Source organism: Podarcis bocagei (assembly GCF_964188305.1).
Source record: "Podarcis bocagei genome assembly, chromosome: 10".
In the NCBI taxonomy this organism is placed as follows: Eukaryota; Metazoa; Chordata; class Lepidosauria; order Squamata; family Lacertidae; genus Podarcis; species Podarcis bocagei.
The window spans coordinates 22,876,695-22,896,150 of NC_138135.1; the positions used below are offsets into that span (position 1 = coordinate 22,876,695).

At 42.0% G+C, this 19,456-nt stretch overlaps 1 protein-coding gene across 6 annotated transcripts in view; it reads left to right on the forward strand.

Moving 5' to 3' along the window:
* Positions 1-19,456, forward strand: part of FGD4 (FYVE, RhoGEF and PH domain containing 4) — a 116,160-nt gene that overhangs the window by 16,086 nt on the left and 80,618 nt on the right. The window contains exon 1 of one of the 6 annotated variants that reach the window (XM_081212033.1): positions 17,116-17,198. The exons of the other annotated variants lie outside the window; for them this stretch is intronic. Within the exon in view, the coding sequence (XP_081068159.1) occupies positions 17,177-17,198 (22 nt within the window). The 5' untranslated portion in view covers positions 17,116-17,176. Of the gene's footprint in view, positions 1-17,115; positions 17,199-19,456 lie in introns of those variants that run through there. 6 annotated transcript variants of the gene reach the window in all.

A 19,456-nucleotide genomic window follows, 5' to 3' on the forward strand; every position in this document is an offset into this window, starting at 1 on the left:
TCTTTCTCCAGGCATTGCCCTAACGTAATTAATAGCTGAATTCTATGCATGTTGGCTTTGGAAGTTCTACTCTGTTTCAGTGGAGCTCAACTCCCACGCTAAGTGTGCATGCGACTGCATAATAGCTCTCCCACATGCTATTGCAAACTGCAGAGTAATATTTTGTCATTGTGCCCTGAATCATCATCTTGATTCCCTCTCTCTTCTATGCCCTATGAATAATTATAATGAATTTGAATGTCGGCTCACTCAAGCTCTTTTTTTTTTAGTTGATCCTAATGTGTCTGCCGCGAGAATGTTTTTCATTTCTCCCCTAATAAGCCAACATAGGTACTTGCAGTTTACATCTCTTTGTAAAGTGAAAGTTGGCATTACTTGTTTAGGTATAGCTTGTAAAAGTTTCACTGCATATCAGATAGCTGGTAGTTACTACAAAACTTGCAAAGCTGCTTCTGTTTTTCTGAAGATATCCTGATAGGCTTATGGAAAAGGCTCAGGTAGAAGGTGGGGATTTTTCCCCTTCTAAATTATTGGCTTTAAAAAATATTTATTTCTCAGTGTATGATAGATGCCTGTAAATGAACTGCTCTGGTGACTTGTAATTGTGTGTCGTTAGTGACCATACTTTTCCATGTATAACACGCCCCCATGTATAAGACACCCCCTATTTTGGGGGACTAAAAATAAATGGGGGGAGATTGCCCAGAGTTCTTGAGCTTTTTTTGCGGAGGATTGCACAGTTATTGAGCTGCAGTACTTGTGTTGCTTCTGAGTAGCCATACACATAATTGTTCTCTAACTCTTGAAGATACTCCCATTTCTCTGTTGTTGTTGTTGCTGCTGCTGCTGCTGCTGCTGCTGCTCTTCTTCTTCTTCTTCTTCTTCTTCTTCTTCTTCTTCTTCTTCTTCTTCTTCTTCCTCTTCTTCTTCTTCTTCTTGCTGTTTGAGTGAATAAAATTTGCTTGGATTAGAGAGAACCCCCTCTATCAGTTATTCTGGTAGTTTTATTTCCATGGGAAGGGAAGAAGTTTAGCATGAAATAAAAGGACATGACTACCCTTCTGCAAGTGTGTTCTCACCCCTCACCCTTCTTTTCTTAAGATTCTGAAAGGCAAGAAAAAAGGCCTATGTACCAAATCTAACTCCTGGGGCACAAATCTACATTCTTGATCTGAACAAGAACATAGAATCATAGAATTGTAGAGTTGGATGGAATAAACCAGGGGTTGGCAAGGTTTACCTTGCCTGGACTGGTTCACTTCAGCAGATATCCCTCCGTGGGTGGCATCGTGCATGCGGGATTTCCGGCATCTGCATCTGCAGAGAGGCGATTTCCCCAGTTTATTGGGGGCTGAGCCAATAGTGACATTCCATATATATTGCTCTGCTAAATTATCACATTGGGATGAATTTTCATTCGTCTTTCTTGCCTATAAGCCTTAGAAGGAGATATTAAATTCCATTAGTGATTCAGCGTCTTTTCTTCTGTCCCTCAAATCACCTGGAAACTGACCAAAAGATAAATACAGTGGTACCTCGGGTTACAGACGCTTCAGGTTACAGACACCGCTAACCCAAAAATAGTACCTCGGGTTAAGAACTTTGTTTCAGGATGAGAACAGAAACCGTGCGGCGGTGGTGGCAGCGGCAGCAGCAGCAGTAGCAGCAGCAGCAGCAGGTAAAGTGGTACCTCAGGTTAAGAACGGACCTCCGGAACAAATTAAGTTCTTAACCTGAGGTACCACTGTAGTCATGTTGGTCTCCTGCTGTTAAAACAGTAGGAGTCTAGCATCTGATGAACTGAACTCTAGTCTACAAAAGCACATACAGTGGTACCCCGCAAGACGAATGCCTCGCAAGACGGAAAACCCGCAAGACGAAAGGGTTTTCTGTTTTGGAGGCGCTTCGCAAGACGAATTTCCCTATGGGCTTGCATCGCAAGACGAAAGCCCATAGGGAAATGCTGGCGGTCGGGAGCAAAGACTTTCGCCCACAGCCGGCCTTCAGAAGAGGACCTCTTCTGAAGGCCGGCGGGGGGCAAAAGTCTTTGCTCCCCCCCGCCTGCCTTCCCCCCCCCCGCCTGCCCCGGGCGATCTTAAAATGCTGGCGGGCGGGAGCGAAGCGTTCGCTGCCGACCCCCAGCATTTTAAAATCTCCAAGGGACAGCAGAGAAGTCTCTGTCCCGGGGAGATTTTAAAATGCTGGGGGTCGGGAGCGAAGCGTTAGGTGCCGACCCCCAGCATTTTAAAATCTCCCCCTGTCCCGGGGAGATTTTAAAATGCTGGGGGTCGGGAGCGAAGCGCTGCCGACCCCCAGCATTTTAAAATCTCCCCGTGTCCCGGGAAGGTTTTAAAATGCTGGGGGTCGGGAGCGAAGCGTTAGCTGCCGACCCCCAGCATTTTAAAATCTCCCCCTGTCCCGGGGAGATTTTAAAATGCTGGGGGTCGGGAGCGAAGCGCTGCCGACCCCCAGCATTTTAAAATCTCCCCGTGTCCCGGGAAGGTTTTAAAATGCTGGGGGTCGGGAGCAAAGAACTGCCTTGTCTAGTGCATGTTCTCAGTGATTGTATTTGTCACAAATTATGTAGGACGGTGGCAATACTCAGTAATGTCATCCTATGGTTCTATCCATGTTATTGATCAAAAATTCTATCAGTATTATCAAGCAATGTTTGTTGAGTGCTGTTAGCTAATGCAGCCTGTAGTCACAGAACTAACAATTTCCAATACATGTTGTGACAGCAGGAAAATGTTATATTTTGCTACTACCAAAAAAGAAAGAAAGAAAAGGAAACACCATAGTTTTCAGCAAAATGTGTTTTGTTTTTAAATTAACAATTCCAAAGGTCTATTAACATTCAATTATTATCAGCAAAAAAACTCCTCTTTTAATTCTCATTAGTTGTTTTTGGTTATGGTTTTGTTAACTGCATAGAAACTGCTCTAGTGTTTAAGTGGTATGCAGATATATGCAAAACAAATGATTTAATTGCATGCCACAATAGATGATTCATTAAGACTTCAAGTAGGATGGCTAACACAGAAAATGGGTATTATTGTCACTTCTGTGCTGCTGCTGCTTCTACTGCTGTTGTACTGGATAGTTTTATATGAAAGATGCAAAGACCAGTAGTGGAACACAGAATTATGAAGCATGGTAAATAACTTAGTGTGTTGTGAAATCTTTTCAACATGCTTCATGGGAAGCGATTCATAAATGATATGCTTATACTGTATAGCTTTCTTGAAAAAGTATAGGAAAGAAGAGAGCACCTAGTCAGGAGGTTTAGAACAACTGAAGAAACATGTTATTCTGTGTCTTACTGTGTTGTACAGTGGTGCCTCGCAAGACGAAAATAATCCGTTCCGCGAGTCTCTTCGTCTAGCGGTTTTTCGTCTTCTGAAGCAACACTATTAGCGGATTAACGCTATTAGCGGTTTAGCGGCTGTTAAAGGCTTAGCGGCTTAGCGGCTAAAAGGCTATTAGCGGCTTAGCGGCTTAGAAAAAGGTGGGGGGGAGCGAAAAAAATCGCAAGACTCGCAAGATGTTTTCGTCTTGCGAAGCAAGCCCATAGGGAAATTCGTCTTGCGAAGCGCATCAAAAAACGGAAAACCCTTTCGTCTAGCGGGTTTTTCGTCTTGCGAGGCATTCGTCTTGCGGGGCACCACTGTATTATTTACTGAAACAATGTAGGAATATGCTCCTCTTTAACTTGCACTAAATCTTTTCAACCAATAGAGGTCAGTGGAGGAAATCTGTAGGAGGGTCATTACTGACTGTTCTACATCTCCACTGCATGAAATGACTGTAGTCAAAAGCTTTCATTTCCTTCAGTTTTCTAGTATCCAGTGTTAGAATTGGCTGTATCTAACTGGAAAAAGTAATACATAATAAAAATCGTCTTTGCCTGGTCTAACAACACCAAGAGAAATGGAGACTATGATAGAAGTCTAGTGCTTGAGCTATGAGATAAGTATTCATGCTCTGCAAAGTAGTCATTACCTATTGCTTGTTAGGTCTGCCTGCCTTTCCCAGTCCTTGAAAATAGCCTTTCATTTTGTGTGTGTGTGTGGGGAACCCCTCCCTAAACATCTTCCTGCCACTGCTGACTGGCAATATGAAGGCTCTCACGGTGCCAGTCTACTACTGTTTGGGCATGGAAGAGGGAATGGCTGAATTTAATTAATATTTCACTATCCTGGTTGTAGTACACAGATCTTAAACTTTGTTTGCCCCTAAGGTTAGGGATGCGGGTGGTGCTGTGGTCTAAACCACAGAGCCTAGGGCTTGCCGATCAGTTGCTTGGCAGTTCGAATCCCTGCAAGAGGGAAAGTTCCCGTTGCTTGGTCCCTGCTCTTGCCAACCTAGCAGTTCGAAAACACGTCAAAGTGCAAGTAGATAAATAGGAACCACTCCGGCGGGAAAGTAAATGGCGTTTCTGTGCGCTGCTCCCTGAGCCAGTAAAGCGAGATGAGCGCCACAACCCCAGAGTTGTCTGTGACTGGACCTAACGGTCAGGGGTCCCTTTACCTTTAAGATTAGGTTTAAGCAGTTCTATAAATAACACTTGAAGTTTCAAAGGAATATTTTTTTGATAGACAATACTGCTACTCATTTCTTTTAGCCTTAAAAGCCACAAAGGAAGTGAGACATTGCTAGGTCTTTAATTTTTAAACTTTTCATCCCCTGCACTAGATAGATGTGTTAGCATTTAAGATACGAACAGGAAGTTGGCTAAGGGGAAAGAACTGAGGTTAAACATGGTACGACCAAATTAACACATTCTTTTCTGAGCAGATTTTCTGAGATGATGGCTTCTCTGGTGAGTTTAATCTATTCCAATGACTAGACTTTATCATTGCTTTCCAAATGTTAATCTTTTTCTTTTTTTATATGCTTGGGTTCTGCAAATGTTCCTTGTTAGTAAAACTCTTGACAAAAAAAGAAAAGAAAAATGCAAGTTGTGTAATGTATAACTCCAATGTGCTGCTAAGATTATTGTACTGGATGCTGTGACAGCCTCTGAGTAGGAAATCTATATCTGGGTACTTCATTAACTCTCCAGTGCAAATGCATTACAGTGGTGCCTCACAAGACAAAAAGAATCCGTTCTGTGATTCTCTTCGTCTAGCGGTTTTTTTTCGTCTTGCAAAGCAAGCCCATTGAAGGATTAGCGGATTAGCGCTATTAGCGCTATTAGAGGCTTTTAGAGGCTTATCTGCTGATTGGATCAGCTGATAAGCGGCTTAGCGGCTTAGAAAAAGGGGGGGAAGGGGAAAAAACAGCAGGAACTCGCAAGACATTGTTGTCTTGCGAAGCAAGCCCATAGGAGATTCGTTTTGCGAAGCACCTCCAAAACGGAAAACTCTTTCGTCTAGCGAGTTTTCCGTCTTGCGAAGCATTCGTCTTGCGGGGCACCACTGTACTTGAAAGTAAATTCCATGTAGTTTGCTGAATTGATTTCTTTTGTAACATATTTGCTTAGTAGTCTATATAGACCACATTATACATAGGAATCTGATACACAGAAATATATCCTTCAAGTGTAACATAATACGTTTCTTCTGCTAAAGTATTCATGTTGTATAACCTATGCAGTGGATTCCTGACCAGTATTCTTGTGACAAAATAAATAATGGTGCCATGTTTCAAAAGCAACTCTCTTCTTCCACAAAGGTCATCTCCTTTCATAATTTACAAAGGTAAAATCTACACAGGAGCATTCAGCAGTAAGCTTTGACCATTGGGAATTCCCTGTGGAAAATGCATTGGGGTGCAGCAGCAGATATCTTACTGTGTGCAACTAAAGGGTAAATTCTATTAAGGCCAACTAACCAAGAAGGGGACAACTGGAGGTGTAAGTTAGCAACCAGGCAGAGTGGTGGGATGTTTGCTGAAGTAGCACGGTACTCTGATTGGCTGTATAGCCCTGAGGGCTTTTTTCCTCTGTATGTTTGGTTGAATGTCTTCCTGCTATGTACTAAGCCTGAAGTAAGAGAGAGAGAACCTACCTGTTTGTTTCTCCTCAAATTATATGCTGGCTTTGTTAAGCTAAACCTAACACATAAATCAGACCAAATAATTTATTTTCTAGTGTACTATACATTATTTCCCTTGAAATATTGCTCAGTATTGTTAAGCATGTATGTGACTGCCTTGCTCTGGAATGAGTTCACAGGGCGAAGAGAGCCAACGTGGTACCTTCCAGATGTGTTGGGAACTACAACTGCCACAGCCAGTTAAACCATTGTTCAGGGATGATGATACTACAGCAGCATCTGGAGGGCACTGTGTTAGCTACTTCTGAAAGAACAAAAAATCCTTCCAGCTTTGTAGCAAAGGAAACAGTCACAAGCGCTTACAAATCCCCCGCTTCCCTTATCTAAAGGAGGAATATGAAGAAGGGAGTGCTGGTGTTTGCTTGAAAAGCAGCCATATGGAGGCAGCTGTGTTCATTCATGTGCAGCAGCTAACCACAAAGATCCAGTGACTCTTTCTTTGTGCCACCTGAGGAACATGTGGCCGTGTGTGAGATTTTGTGGTGGCCGGTTGTTGCACACAAAAGCTGAAATGTGGAGCAGCCACCATATGGTTGCATTTGAAGTGTCCACTGTACAGATGTTTGTCTGTGGATTTTTGCTTATTCTTTATTTCAGGAAGCAAAATTATCTCTCAGGCAAGTTGATTGGTATGCTTGCGGTGCAGAGTTCAGTTGCAGACAAGAAATTAAAAAGGGATAAACTGGGCAGATATTTGTGATACTTCCCCTGCCCTTTAAAGCAAAACAAAGAAAAGCTGTGTTTACTATAGTACCCTGCTTGTTGACATGTTTCACTACCAGCTGTCCAGTAGCATAGCTCAGCTGAAGATTTACTGGCGACCTTATTACTGCAGTAAATAATCTTGCTTTCCAAGAGAACTGGAAATTATCCGAGACACATTGGAGGTCTTTTGAGCATGCAGTTAGGCTTTTTCCCACTCTTGGTGTTTCAGGCATCCAAATAATCAGAATAAAATCCTGCTTTGAAGGAGGACTCCACTAGGCTTATTTTTGTCATCAAATTCTTTGTACATTACATTCATGAATTAACATCGCAAATGAATTTGGCTCCACGCAGGAGAATCTGAAGAATGTGTGACAGAGGCAAATAATCTTCAGGCCATGTTTGCGAGATTGAGACAATTTTGTAGTAAGGTTTGCAGTTTATTTGTCAAACCCAAACATATGTATGGGCATTCCTTAGTTAAAGCTGACCAAAACCAAATCAGTCACCCCTCAAAAACGTAGTGAAGAGATGCTTGCAGATGGTGCAGAAAATCATACAATGATGGAATTCCATAGCCAGGTGCCACTACAGAGAAGACCCTACCCTGACTCAATGAGCTGTATCTTGTGGCAATACCTTCAGAATGGCTTCTCCTGCAGCTCTAACGACCCAGGAAGGCTGCTTATAGGGAGAAGTGACCTTTAAAAACATAGGTCCTACATCATTTAGGGCTTTATAGGTATTAGTTAGCATACCTTGAATGGGTTTCTGATGGTGGCCAGGGCTGCTCTTGGGTACAGAAAATGTACTGAGTGAACTAAAACTCATTTAGTAGGAACCCCTAGTTTGCTCATCTTCACAAGGTCAATATTTTTGTTGGCTGCACTGATCTTACTCAAATATCCTGGAAGCTCTCCAAACCCAATGTTTGCACTTCTCTTTTGTTCTCGCAATCTTCACAGGCGTGCACGGCTTTTAGTGCTATTCCCTCCCCTTTTCTAAAAGAAGCCCCATGTTTTAAGAAGTGGCTTTGATGTGCGCTGTTGTATTTCATTGGCTGAGTGCTGTGCCTCTTTACATCCTCTTTTCCTCTTCCCCTCCCCCTCCATTGTTCCTCCTCATATCGATTTCCCCCCTGCTTGCCCACTTGGGAAACACCTGCCCTGCTGGAGCAATGTACTGAAATGCGTTTACTTTTTTTTTATAGTTTCAATCCAGAAAGTTGGCTGCTTCCCTCTTTCCCCTCCCCTTCCCCTTCCCCTTTCTCCCATGCCCCTTGCCGCAGCAGCAGTTACTTGTCCTTTGACCCTGGTGCCTGCCTGTGCCCTTCGGCTACTTCTTTTGTTTCTGCCCCAGCCATATGGGAGGAGAGGATGAGGGGCCTTGCTGAAACAAAGTTCATTGAGGGAATCATGGTATAGCATGGAATCACAGAATAGTAGAGTTGGAAGGGACCATGAGGGTCATCTAGTCCAACCCCCCTGCAATGCAGGAAGGCGTTGCATTCCCTGAAAGCAGTTGTAGTCCCCAACCTGATGGAAGGCTCCTATTTCCTCTTGGGTGCTAAGAAAGCTCCCTCATCTGACTTGATTTCTTATTTGCATAATAAATAAAATTTCATGAAACATAGGATTTTCAAAGAAACATTATATTAATATACCACCTTTCCACCAAAGAGCTAAGAAGGCATATGTGGTTCTCTCTCGCCACATTTTATCCTCACAAGAACCTTGTGAGATGGGTTAGGCTGAGAGACAGTGAATGACCCAGTGAACTTCCTGATGGGAGTGGGTCTGGGACCCCAGTCTACCAGGTCTTAGTCCAGCACTCTGACCACTACACCACACAGGCTCCCAAGAAAGGCAGGCAAACATTTCTTAGGAAATGAGTGCCAACCTGGAACCACAACTGGAGGCAGCCACAACATGCCCATTTTTCACTTGCATTTTTAGCAACATTTAGGTAGGAGCTATATTGATGGCGTTGGGACGCGGGTGGCACTGTGGGTTAAACCACAGAGCCTAGGACTTGCCAATCAGAAGGTCGGCGGTTCGAATCCCCGCGACAGAAGAAGAAGAAGAAGAAGAAGAAGAAGAAGAGTTTGGATTTGATATCCCGCCTTTCACTCCCTTTAAGGAGTCTCAAAGCGGCTACCATTCTCCTTTCCCTTCCTCCCCCACAACAAACACTCTGTGAGGTGAGTGGGGCTGAGAGACTTCAAAGAAGTGTGACTGGCCCAAGGTCACCCAGCAGCTGCATGTGGAGGAGCGGAGACGCGAACCCGGTTTCCCAGATTACGAGACTACCGCTCTTAACCACTACACCACACTGGCTCTCGACAGGGTGAGCTCCTGTTGCTCGGTCCCTGCTCCTGCCAACCTAGCAGTTCGAAAGCACATCAAAGGGCAAGTAGATAAATAGATACCGCTCCGGCAGGAAGGTAAATGGTGTTTCTGTGCGCTGCTCTGGTTCGCCAGAAGCGGCTTAGTCATGCTGGCCACATGACTCGGAAGCTGTACGCCGGCTCCCTCGGCCAATAAAGCGAGATGAGTGCCGCAACCCCAGAGTCGGTCACGACTGGATCTAATGGTCAGGGGTCCCTTTACCTTTATATTGATGGCAAAACAGCCAGGGGTGATGAGGGGTGAAAGTGAAAGTATGCACAAGTCACTGTGCAGGGGGTGGGTGAGGATATAGAAAAAAAGAAACTAGGTAGAGAAAGATAATGGTGGGTGATCTCCCATAAATCCCCAAATCTCATCAGTGGAAACAAAAGCAAAGCCCTCACCTTCTGTTTCCCTTAGAGGTGGCACAAAAGAGGAGGGTTACATATCAGGAGGCAAAGCGGATTTTGAAAAAGGAAAGTGGAGTGAACCTCAGGAAATTATTAGTTAAGGTGCCACTTTACAAAGAGATCTTTACTGGCAACATAGGAATTGGAAACTGCCTGCCCACTGAAGATCATTTGGTTTTCAACCAGTGTGCTGTGGCATCCTGGGGTCCCTTGAATAATGGTCAGAGGTGCTACAGGCAACACCAGATTCTGTCCCTCTTTCCTTCCGTCTCTCTATAAGAGAGACATTTGCTTTTCCTACCATACCTGGTATAGGAATAACAACCATTGCATAGCACAGAGGGCCATCTGGAGGCACTCTTGGTGTCTCTGAACAGAAGAGGTGCTGCTGGTTGTTTCACTGGGTTTATACGTACTTGTGCATTTTAGTGTTTAAAACTGAATTACCAGAGCAATTTGTCGTAAGAAGAAATGTGTGTAAACACATTTGAATTGTAAAAAGAAATGCTGCTGGCATGTTAGCACATGGGGCTTTTCTCCCCACCGCCCTCCTTTTTTCCCTTTATGCTAAAACCAGTGACATTCAGTGACCCACAGACTGAAGCTTGTAAATTTTTAAATATGGGCTGTAATATAGACTTTTACTCCAGGTAAAAGGTAAAGATGTTTACTCTAGTCACCTGTTGAGAATGAAAACGGCTAGTGGGTGAGTCTTGTGTACTGCTGGACTAGGGTTGCACGACATTTACATTCTCATTGAATTTGAAATGCTATTGACTCTTTTAAGATGAGAAAGGAATGGGAGAACCCAGCACACACAGCTTCAGTAGCAAATCCGTTTTTTTATTTAAAAAAAACAAACCATAATGGGCACTTCCTCTTCCTTGCACTTTCAGAACCCTGTTTCTAGAAGTGAATCTATCCACACTGAATCTCTCCAGGTTCTGTACAAGGGATGTGCTCTGTCCAACGCTGCCTCTGTGTTATACAAACTTAACAGTAGGAAGGAAACCATTGACAGAAATGTGGTCTGCTTCACTTTGGCCATGGAATGGATTCTTGACTCATTTTGCAATCTCTGAGCCACTAACTTGGGCCAAAATCACACATGCATTTTAAAAGCACTTTATCGTTGGGTTCCCTTGCAGGCAAGCTTACTGTCATTTGTAAATCAAGCTTTCTCCGTACATCTCCCCACCTTTGGCTGACTGCATCTTTAGCACCTGTTCTTGTTCTTCTTTTAAGGAAAATAGTTAGCAGTTCCAATTATGTAATTTGGCCCTTACTCACCATGAGCTGTAGAAGCAGAGGGTAGGTGGTGTGTGAAAAGAGGAAGGGGGAGCAGAGCATGTAAGGGGAAGAGAGCGCAGGCAGTTGAAGAAGAAGATGAGCAAACCATCCCTATTAGAAGTGAGTTCTGGATTTTGCAACACTGATGTTGCATTTAAAAGACAAGGATGGGGGGAGGGGTGTACTCTCAAAAATGGGATTGAAAAATGTAATGAACTTTAACAACATTTTTATTTATTGAATTTATATACAGTAAACATTTCAATGCATTTTGGTGGAAAAGAATTATGCACACTGGATTATTCTGGTAAGGTAGCATCTCTCAAGAACACTAAAGATTGGCTCTAATGTTGATCCTTCTAGAGTTCTAGCTAAAGTCAAAACTAAACAAGATGGGAGCAGGTACACTCTGTCACTCATGTATCCACCCCACATATAAAATGTTGGTAGACGGATTCAATTCTATCCAGGAGCCCTTGGGAACAAGCCACCTGGGAAAATGAACCTTGGCCACCTCATAAGCCATCTCAAAAGAGGTATTCAGTTCTGTGTGAGTGTGTGAGTGTGTGAGAGTGTGTGTGTGTGTGTGTGTGTGTGTGAGAGAGAGAGAGAGAGAGAGAGAGAGAGAGAGAGAAAGAGAAAGAGAGAGAGGAGAGAAGAAAAGCATCTTCTGCGTTGTATGTGGTGTGCATCTTTCTAAAACAATTTCCAGTGTGATCTCCCCAAACTGGAATGGGACCTTGGGGGTGAGAGAGAATTGTAGCCCTTTGGCTTTTCTACAGCCCCCATCTGGATCAGGGCCCCACACCAGTTATTTGCATGGGTGGTGAAAAAGCTCCCCTGCAGAAACATATCTGGGGGTATTTCTGTTAGATCAGGGTCCTCCTCTGTGATGGATGTGTATGTGTATTTAAGCGAACTGGCTAGAGTAAAAGATCATTAGTCATTGGGGAGAAGTAGGCATGTATGAACTTAATTTTAGTTGCATTTATTTATTTATGTATTTATTTATTTAATTTGTATGCCGCCCTTCATCCGTTGGCCTCAGGGCAGTTCACAACATAAAAATACAATATAAAAACACAAAATTCATGATTAAAACAAGGGGTGAGGAAAAACCACAAACCAATAACCCCTCCTCCGCTCTGCTGATTTTAATCAGCCAAAGGCTTGGTTGAAGAGGGATGTTTTCACTTGGTGCCTGAAGGTGTAGAATCAAGATGCCAGCTGAATCTCCCTCTGGAGAGCATTCCACAAATGAGGAGCCACTGCAGAAAAGGCCTGTTCTCGTGTTGTCATCCTCTGGACCTCTTGTGTTAGAGGCACATGAAGAAGGATCTCAGAGGATGATCTCAAGGTCTGGGTTGATTGTAATTCTTTTACTGATGTTTTGCTAATTACATTATATGATTTGTGCTGTACTCGTGATGCTCTTATGTTATTTGTTGTTTGTAAACAGCTTTGGCATTCATGGAAAGTGGCACAGAAAGACAATACAGTGGTACCTCGGGTTACATATGCTTCAGGTTACATATGCTTCAGGTTACAGACTCCGCTAACCCAGAAATAGTACCTCGGGTTCAGAACTTTGCTTCAGGATGAGAACAGAAATTGCGCTCCGGCGGCGCGGCAGCAGCAGGAGGCCCCATTAGCTAAAGTGGTGCTTCAGGTTAAGAACAGTTTCAGGTTAAGAATGGACCTCCAGAACGAATTAAGTACTTAACCTGAGGTACCACTGTAAATCAATGTACAGCAACTCATCAAGGGTTGTGAAGCTTCCTGCTTTTGCTATCTGCCCAGCTTTGCAAGAGTGTCATTTGAATGGCACACTGCGAAGTTTCCTTGTGTAACCTTCTTTCTTTTCTGAGGTTGTTGTTGATTCCTTGTTGTTTGATCTTGTGGTATTTAGTGTCACTGGCCTCGGCCGTAATAAAACTTGAAACTTGAAACTTGCAAGAGTGTCAAATATCTATTGGCAACGTATGCTATGTGTCTCTTGGGCTGTCTGTGGCTTGCTGGATCACAAATTCTGCAGACTTGACTTATGCAGCACTTCCTCCAGAATCTCTTTGCAAGGCAAGCGTTCCTGAAATCATTCTTGGATTCCCATATGAGGGTGTTTTAGTGTAATACAGTGCAAGAAAGAAACGTGTCATGGGAAGAACACACTGATTTCACTGCAGAGTTGCAAGTTTAAGCACATGTTGTATTTTGTCCTCCTGTCACTGAATTGCAAAGAATGCATTGCTGAAGTGGATTGTAATTATTTTATGCTAAATTTTAAGTGGAACAACAGTTCAAAAACAAAGGAAGTTCTTTCAGTTGCCATGGATACAACATATCGCCTTTATGAGCTGTCATTTTTGTCTGGTCTCCAATAATCACTATTTCTTAATCTTTGCAAATTCACACATGCTAAAATCTCATTTAAGTTCTAAATTTGTATGGTGGAATGTGAGTCTTCGATCTCTAAAACATGGATGCAAAAAGCTTCTGGGGGACTTTCCCCATTATCCTGCATTTGATACCTTCCTGTTTTAAAACAAAACCTATTCCACAGGTTAGAAGAAGTTAGGTGCAAAAGGATGCCAGCACGGCTGAATAGCAAAGTCATGGATTTTTAAATGCCAGAAGATCGCTTCTGAAAGAGCAATAAATTCTATTCCAAAATAACAGTATAAAGCAGTGAAGGAAATTGAAGAGTAATTTGGTAAAAAATAATAATATTTACAAACTACAAATATTTCTAGAAGCATATCAGCTAAGAGGCAGAAGGATCTTAACCATAGATGACAATGTCAAAATGATAGTGAAGAAATTTCAGAGAAGGTAAATGAATTCTTCACATCTTTATTGTGCTCCTTGGAGGAAAGATGGGATAATAAATCACATAAATAAAAATAATTTTTCACTGCCAGAGGTGTTACAGTACATCTGAGCCATTGTTTTTTTGGTTAATGAGTCTCAAGAAGTATATTATAAGGAGTATAGTATGGTATTCAGTTGGGAGTTCCTAATGAATTCAAATGAGACATTATTGATCTGGAAGACTTTTAAACTGATCAAAGCATTGAAGAAAAACTAAGTAGCTGGGGTGTTTTTGCTTAGAAAAAAAAAGCAATAGGGGGGAAAGCAGCACAAGACCTTGGATTTCTTTTTCATTTTAATAATGAGGAGGGAATCAATAGAGGAACTGTGTTAAGAGTACCAACCATAAAAGTAGCTTTAATGGGGAAAGCTAGTATTTTGATAGTCTAATGAGGCTTCTGCTTCAGAGAGTGGAAGTAATTATTTTATGATAAGATAACGCTCCCTGGTTATAGGAAGTATATGAAACAGTTCTAATGTTAGCAAATGCCATGCATTCAGCAGTCGAGAAACCTTTGTTCTCAGTAATGTCAACGTGCGGAATGTTTGATTAGCTTGTCTGCATTTCAGCCCATGTGACAGGCGCAAGATAATGTCAAGTTCTGACTTTTAAATTCCAAAGTACTTCTAAATCAGTTTACATGGCTTAGGGTGCTTCAGTTAAAAATATATGCTTTCTCCCGCCTATGTTAGCAAAAGCCATAAGGCTGTCAAAAACCCGGCAAGTCATAGTACTTGACTTGATAGATACCAAGTGGTACAAGCCCTGTCTTACTGGAAGATCATACCTTGGGAACTATCCTCTATCATAGCTAGGTAAGGAGGGATATAAAAAAGCTACTCCTTGAACATTAGGGATAACGATTTATGGAAAAAACAGAAAGCAAGTCTTGGAATTCTGGGTTGCCCAGAGTTGTCTGGCGAATACCTAAGTGGGAGATGATCTGGGAAAAGCTATTTGAAGACAGTGCAGAATTCAAATGTCAGCAATCACATCGCTCATAGGAAGGAGATAGTGATGCAAGTGAAAACGTCAGAAATTGGAAAGGGCACGTGGCTGAAATCTTAGTAAAAGTCAGTATTGCTTAAAAAGCATTTGTGTAGGCAAACCTACCCAGACATGTAAAGATTGCTTGTGTTTTATTTCCTTTTTAATAATCCTTTGGTTGTTCTTAAAAACTTGTTTCTCTTTTTTATTGATAATTTTAATGTGTTGTTTTCTATTTTTGTAAACTGCTGCTGAAGATTTTCTTACAATCAAGCAGTGTGTAAGTTTTGTTGAATAAAGTAAATAAAATAAACAACTTTGCAGGACTGTCCTAATTCTGTAAGCATATTTTATGTGAGTACAAGTAGTGCTGTAACCAATCAGCAACAATGTTGGTCTTCAGGTAATTGTTGAAAGACAGTGTACAGTTCTTTGAAAAGTTATGCCGGGACCTCATGTTACTAACAATGCAGGGATGCCACTAAAAATTGCATCCCAACATCCAGGCTGTGTACACACCCTTCTGTAGGATTGTAGTTTTTCTCAGTCCAGAATAATTCATGCTCATCTTCAGCATGCTGCTTTCATTCAAGATTGATTCTAGATCCTGCCACCCACAAGGCTGAGTGTGGTTAACTGATATACATCTGAAAACCCTCCCCTTGATTAGGTTATTCCTCCCTGCTTGTGCCCCGAGTGAAAGGAGGAGGAAGTGCTGACTGCAATCTTGGTACCTCCCCACCCAATTGCTGGGACTGTCTACATCAGTTTCCATTGGTGTCCAGCAGGATAATGCTCAATCAATCAATCAATCAATCAATCAATCCATGCAATGATTTTTTATTTTTGGAATGAAACCAGTTTATAAATAAGCACTTTTCAAGGGCAGTAGTGTTTGTGTGTACAGTGGTGCCTCGCAAGACGAAAATAATTCGTTCTGCGAGTCTTTTTGTCTTGCGAAGCACGGTCCGTCGCAACTGCGCCTCTTCAAGCGGCTTTAAGAAAAAAGCGCAAGACGTTTTCGTCTTGCGAAGCAAGCCCATAGGGAAATTCGTCTAGCGAAGCAACACAAAACCAAAAAACCCTTTCGTCTAGCGAGTTTTTCGTCTTGCGAGGCATTTGTCTTGCGGGGCACCACTGTATGTGTGTAGACTATATACAGAAAACAAATACCCCACCCTCCATTGATTCTAGAGTAAAATGTGTGTATGCAACCTAAGTTGTCCCTCCTCAGATAGGAAAGCTTACCCTTCATTGTGCTTTTCCCCACCCGCATTCCCCATAACTGTCTGCTGCTGGTGGGGAGGGAAGGAAACCCATAGCATGGGTTAAGTGGTTTTACACATGAGGGTGAAAATAATTGGGGTGCCCTTTTCTGGAGCAGCCCCTTGTTGCCTGTAATATGGAGCACCACTTTGAGAAATGATACCTAATATTTGTTAAATCATTGTGATGCAGTGGTTAGTGTTAGACAAGGATTGAAGGGTAACACAGGTTCAAATCTCCACACAGCCATGAAGCTGTGACCTTGGGCCAGTCACTAACTCGAAGCCTAGCAGGGTTATGAGGACAAAGTCTTTGTGTATTCAGGCATGGCCAAACTTGGCCCTCCAGATGTTTTGGGACTACAACTCCCATCATCCCTAGCTAACAGGGCCAGTGGTCAGGGATGATGGGAATTGTAGTCCCAAAACATCTGGAGGGCCAAGTTTGGCCATGCCTGTATGTAGAAGAACCATGTATTTAGAAACTGGTTTCATTCCTCAAGCTCTTTGGATCAAAGGTGGGATATCAATGTAATAAATAATTCCAACATTTTTTGGTAGGATCTTACACCTTTATGTGGCTGTAAGCAGCAGCTGCAAGAGAACATCTTCCCCGCCCCAGTAGAACATAATAAAAGAAGAAGAATCATAATTAATCCACAATTTGAAACACCTCTCCTTGTGTGTGGGATGTATTCTCTCTTTGATGTTGCTGCATAGCACTTCTCTTTTCTAATCAAAAGAATGTTTATTCCTCCAGCTGAAGTAGCAGAACAGCCTTAAGTAAAATGGGATGCAGTAAGTAAACACAAATTTCACCTGTGCAATAGGGCAGGGGGAGTGGGGATAAAGCAGCCAAGAGTTTAACCTAACACAGTTTTTTGATTTCCCTGGAAGAGTGAAGCATGTGTTTAAACCTAGTGGAATCAATAGGACCCAGAAGTGCTTAGATTTGTGCCTAATACATTAACAGTTTGTTTTAAAACTTTGAAAAACTCTTTGAAAATTGATTTTTAGCATTTTTCTCTGCAAACGGCTGTTGCTCTATTTTAAATCATTATTGCGTGTTTCCTGGCACACATCACAGGGGGGAACTGTGATGAAATTCAGTACTTCCTTTTTTGAAATATTCTGAGCTTCCCAGTACATTAAGCTCCTTGAAGGAAACGTTTACAACTAAGAAGTGTAGTTGACACCTTGCTTGATGTATATGTTCATGGGGATCTGTAAGTAAATCTACTTGCCAATTACTGCTTCAGATATTTGTCTGATCTTCCTAGTCTTGTTGGAGTAGGTGTTTAGTATGTCTTCTTTGCTTAGTTACTTCTAAACTGAAGTTTTGATGCCTAACTACTGAGGGATCTACTAATGTGCTTTATACTCCCTAATGAAAAGTGTCTGGGGTCTAAATGCATCAGTGCTTGGAGTTTTCTATTACAATAATTTTGATACTTCGCCTTGGTGAACTTCTTTTGTCTTTGTATATGTGAGTTTATTATTACAACTCATCCAAACTATTCAGTCTGTTTTTTCATGTGACCCTTCCCTTCAGAAGTCCTTTGGAGATCCCACTATAGCACAGATTTTCCAGCAGTTTTAAGTAGCCAGTTTTCTCCAATGTTTCCTCCCAAGTCCACAGATTAGTTTGGGAGAAGAAAATGCTTGTTGAGAGACATGCCTCTGTCAAAAGACTGGTCATGTGCAGTCTGGAGATGATTAAAAAAACCAAAGAAAAAACCCAATGCTTTATGTTTTGCTATTACTCACAAAATATTCTCTTATACTATGAATAAGGAAGCTCAGTTCTGCAGATCAACCAACTGTGGCGTATATAGTGGCTCATGCAGTTACAGCTAGAATCCAATCCTTTTCATTTCTTGATTGCAAAGAGATTGCTGGTGGTGGTACTCATGTTGGATCAGGATGTATTTGAGATGGCTGGCTTTGGTGAGGCAAAAATGCCCACAAGAGGCTATACAGGGATAACCAAAGGTATTGTCCTATCAGTCAAGTGTCAAAAGGGTTCTTGTTCCCAAGATGAGCTTTTCTCCATGTGCAAAGCACTCCCCTGATAATGTCATTGATAACCTTGACCCATTTCAAATGAATGAGTAGTTCAGTGTTTTAAAGTTTCAAGCTATGTTATTCTCTCATTTCGCTTCCTAGTCTACAAATATCTAGTTTGTTATCTTGTTCCTCCTTCATTATGATTAGCTGGCGAAGTCTTATTTGTTGATGGAATGCTTCTCTTTTATCTGCTTTCCTTTCCTCTTTATCTCCTTTCCTCCCCCCCTTTCTCCTATCCTGTGCATGATAGCACAGGCCATAGATGAGCTAGATATAGGAAATTAATGACCAGATCCCAAGTTCTGGCATAGTAGTAAGAAATTTCTGCAGAAAGCTAATTGGTCAAAATCTAACAAATGCTGTTAGTTTTGAAAATAAATATCTTGTTGAGGTCTGTTATGTGTCTTGGTGCACTTTTAGTTTTGTGAAGCTGTGGGCTTTTGTTTTTTTTAATATAGGAACTTTTTTTGTTCCTCTTTTCATTAGAGAATTGATGACAGTTGAGGTAGGAGGAAGAGACTTCAACATATACCAAAGTTTCTGGCTTGAAACTCAGAAGCAAAAGTTATTTTAATTGTTGACTAACATTACTGTTAATTAAAGGAAAACCTGTTAACCATGCAGACTGACTCATTATTTATGTACCAGATATTGAGGATAGTGCTGTTTTCCTTCGCTCTTCTGCTTGATTCTCCTGGACTGACGCTAAGGCACACAGCTGTGGTCACGGATGGATTAGATGCTGTGATTTCATGATCAAATGCCAAGACCTGGCATGTTAGCGAGCTGAGCTGCTGCCTTAACCTAAGACCTGCCTCAGGCCACTAGATTTGAGCTTTAACTGCTTATAAAATGGAGCCTCATGCCAGCTTCTCAGAAAATTAATATGCGAGGCCTAATTTCTCAGTAGTATTTGGAGAAAGATATGCAGTAACCTAGGAGAGGAATTCTCATTCTTCACAGCGGATGGCAAGGTTTAATTCCATTAAATTCCAGCTACAGAAGAGAGAGTAGGAGTGATGCAGCATGAATTGCTGACAAAATATCGTGTACTCTGAAATGTCACTTATTATGGATAATTGTTAGGCATGCTGCAAGCACTGCAATTGGATATCAGACACTCAGATATGTTCATCAGCTTCCTTCTCTCATATTGTAATAACTTTGCAACTGAGCTTATCATGTTCCATGCACACTCAGCACAATAGGTTCATAATTGCTGACCTCTGGACACTACCATTCCATAAATATTTAATAGCAATGTTCTTGGTATAGGCCTTAGAATTTAGAGCTCCCTTATAGAAAGGGGGTGAAGTATCTCCAGTATCTTAATAGCCTGATAGTGTGGAATATCATAGGATGGAGGTGCAAGATGTTATGAAACCTCCAAGAGGCAATCAGAACAGCTAGTGAGAGT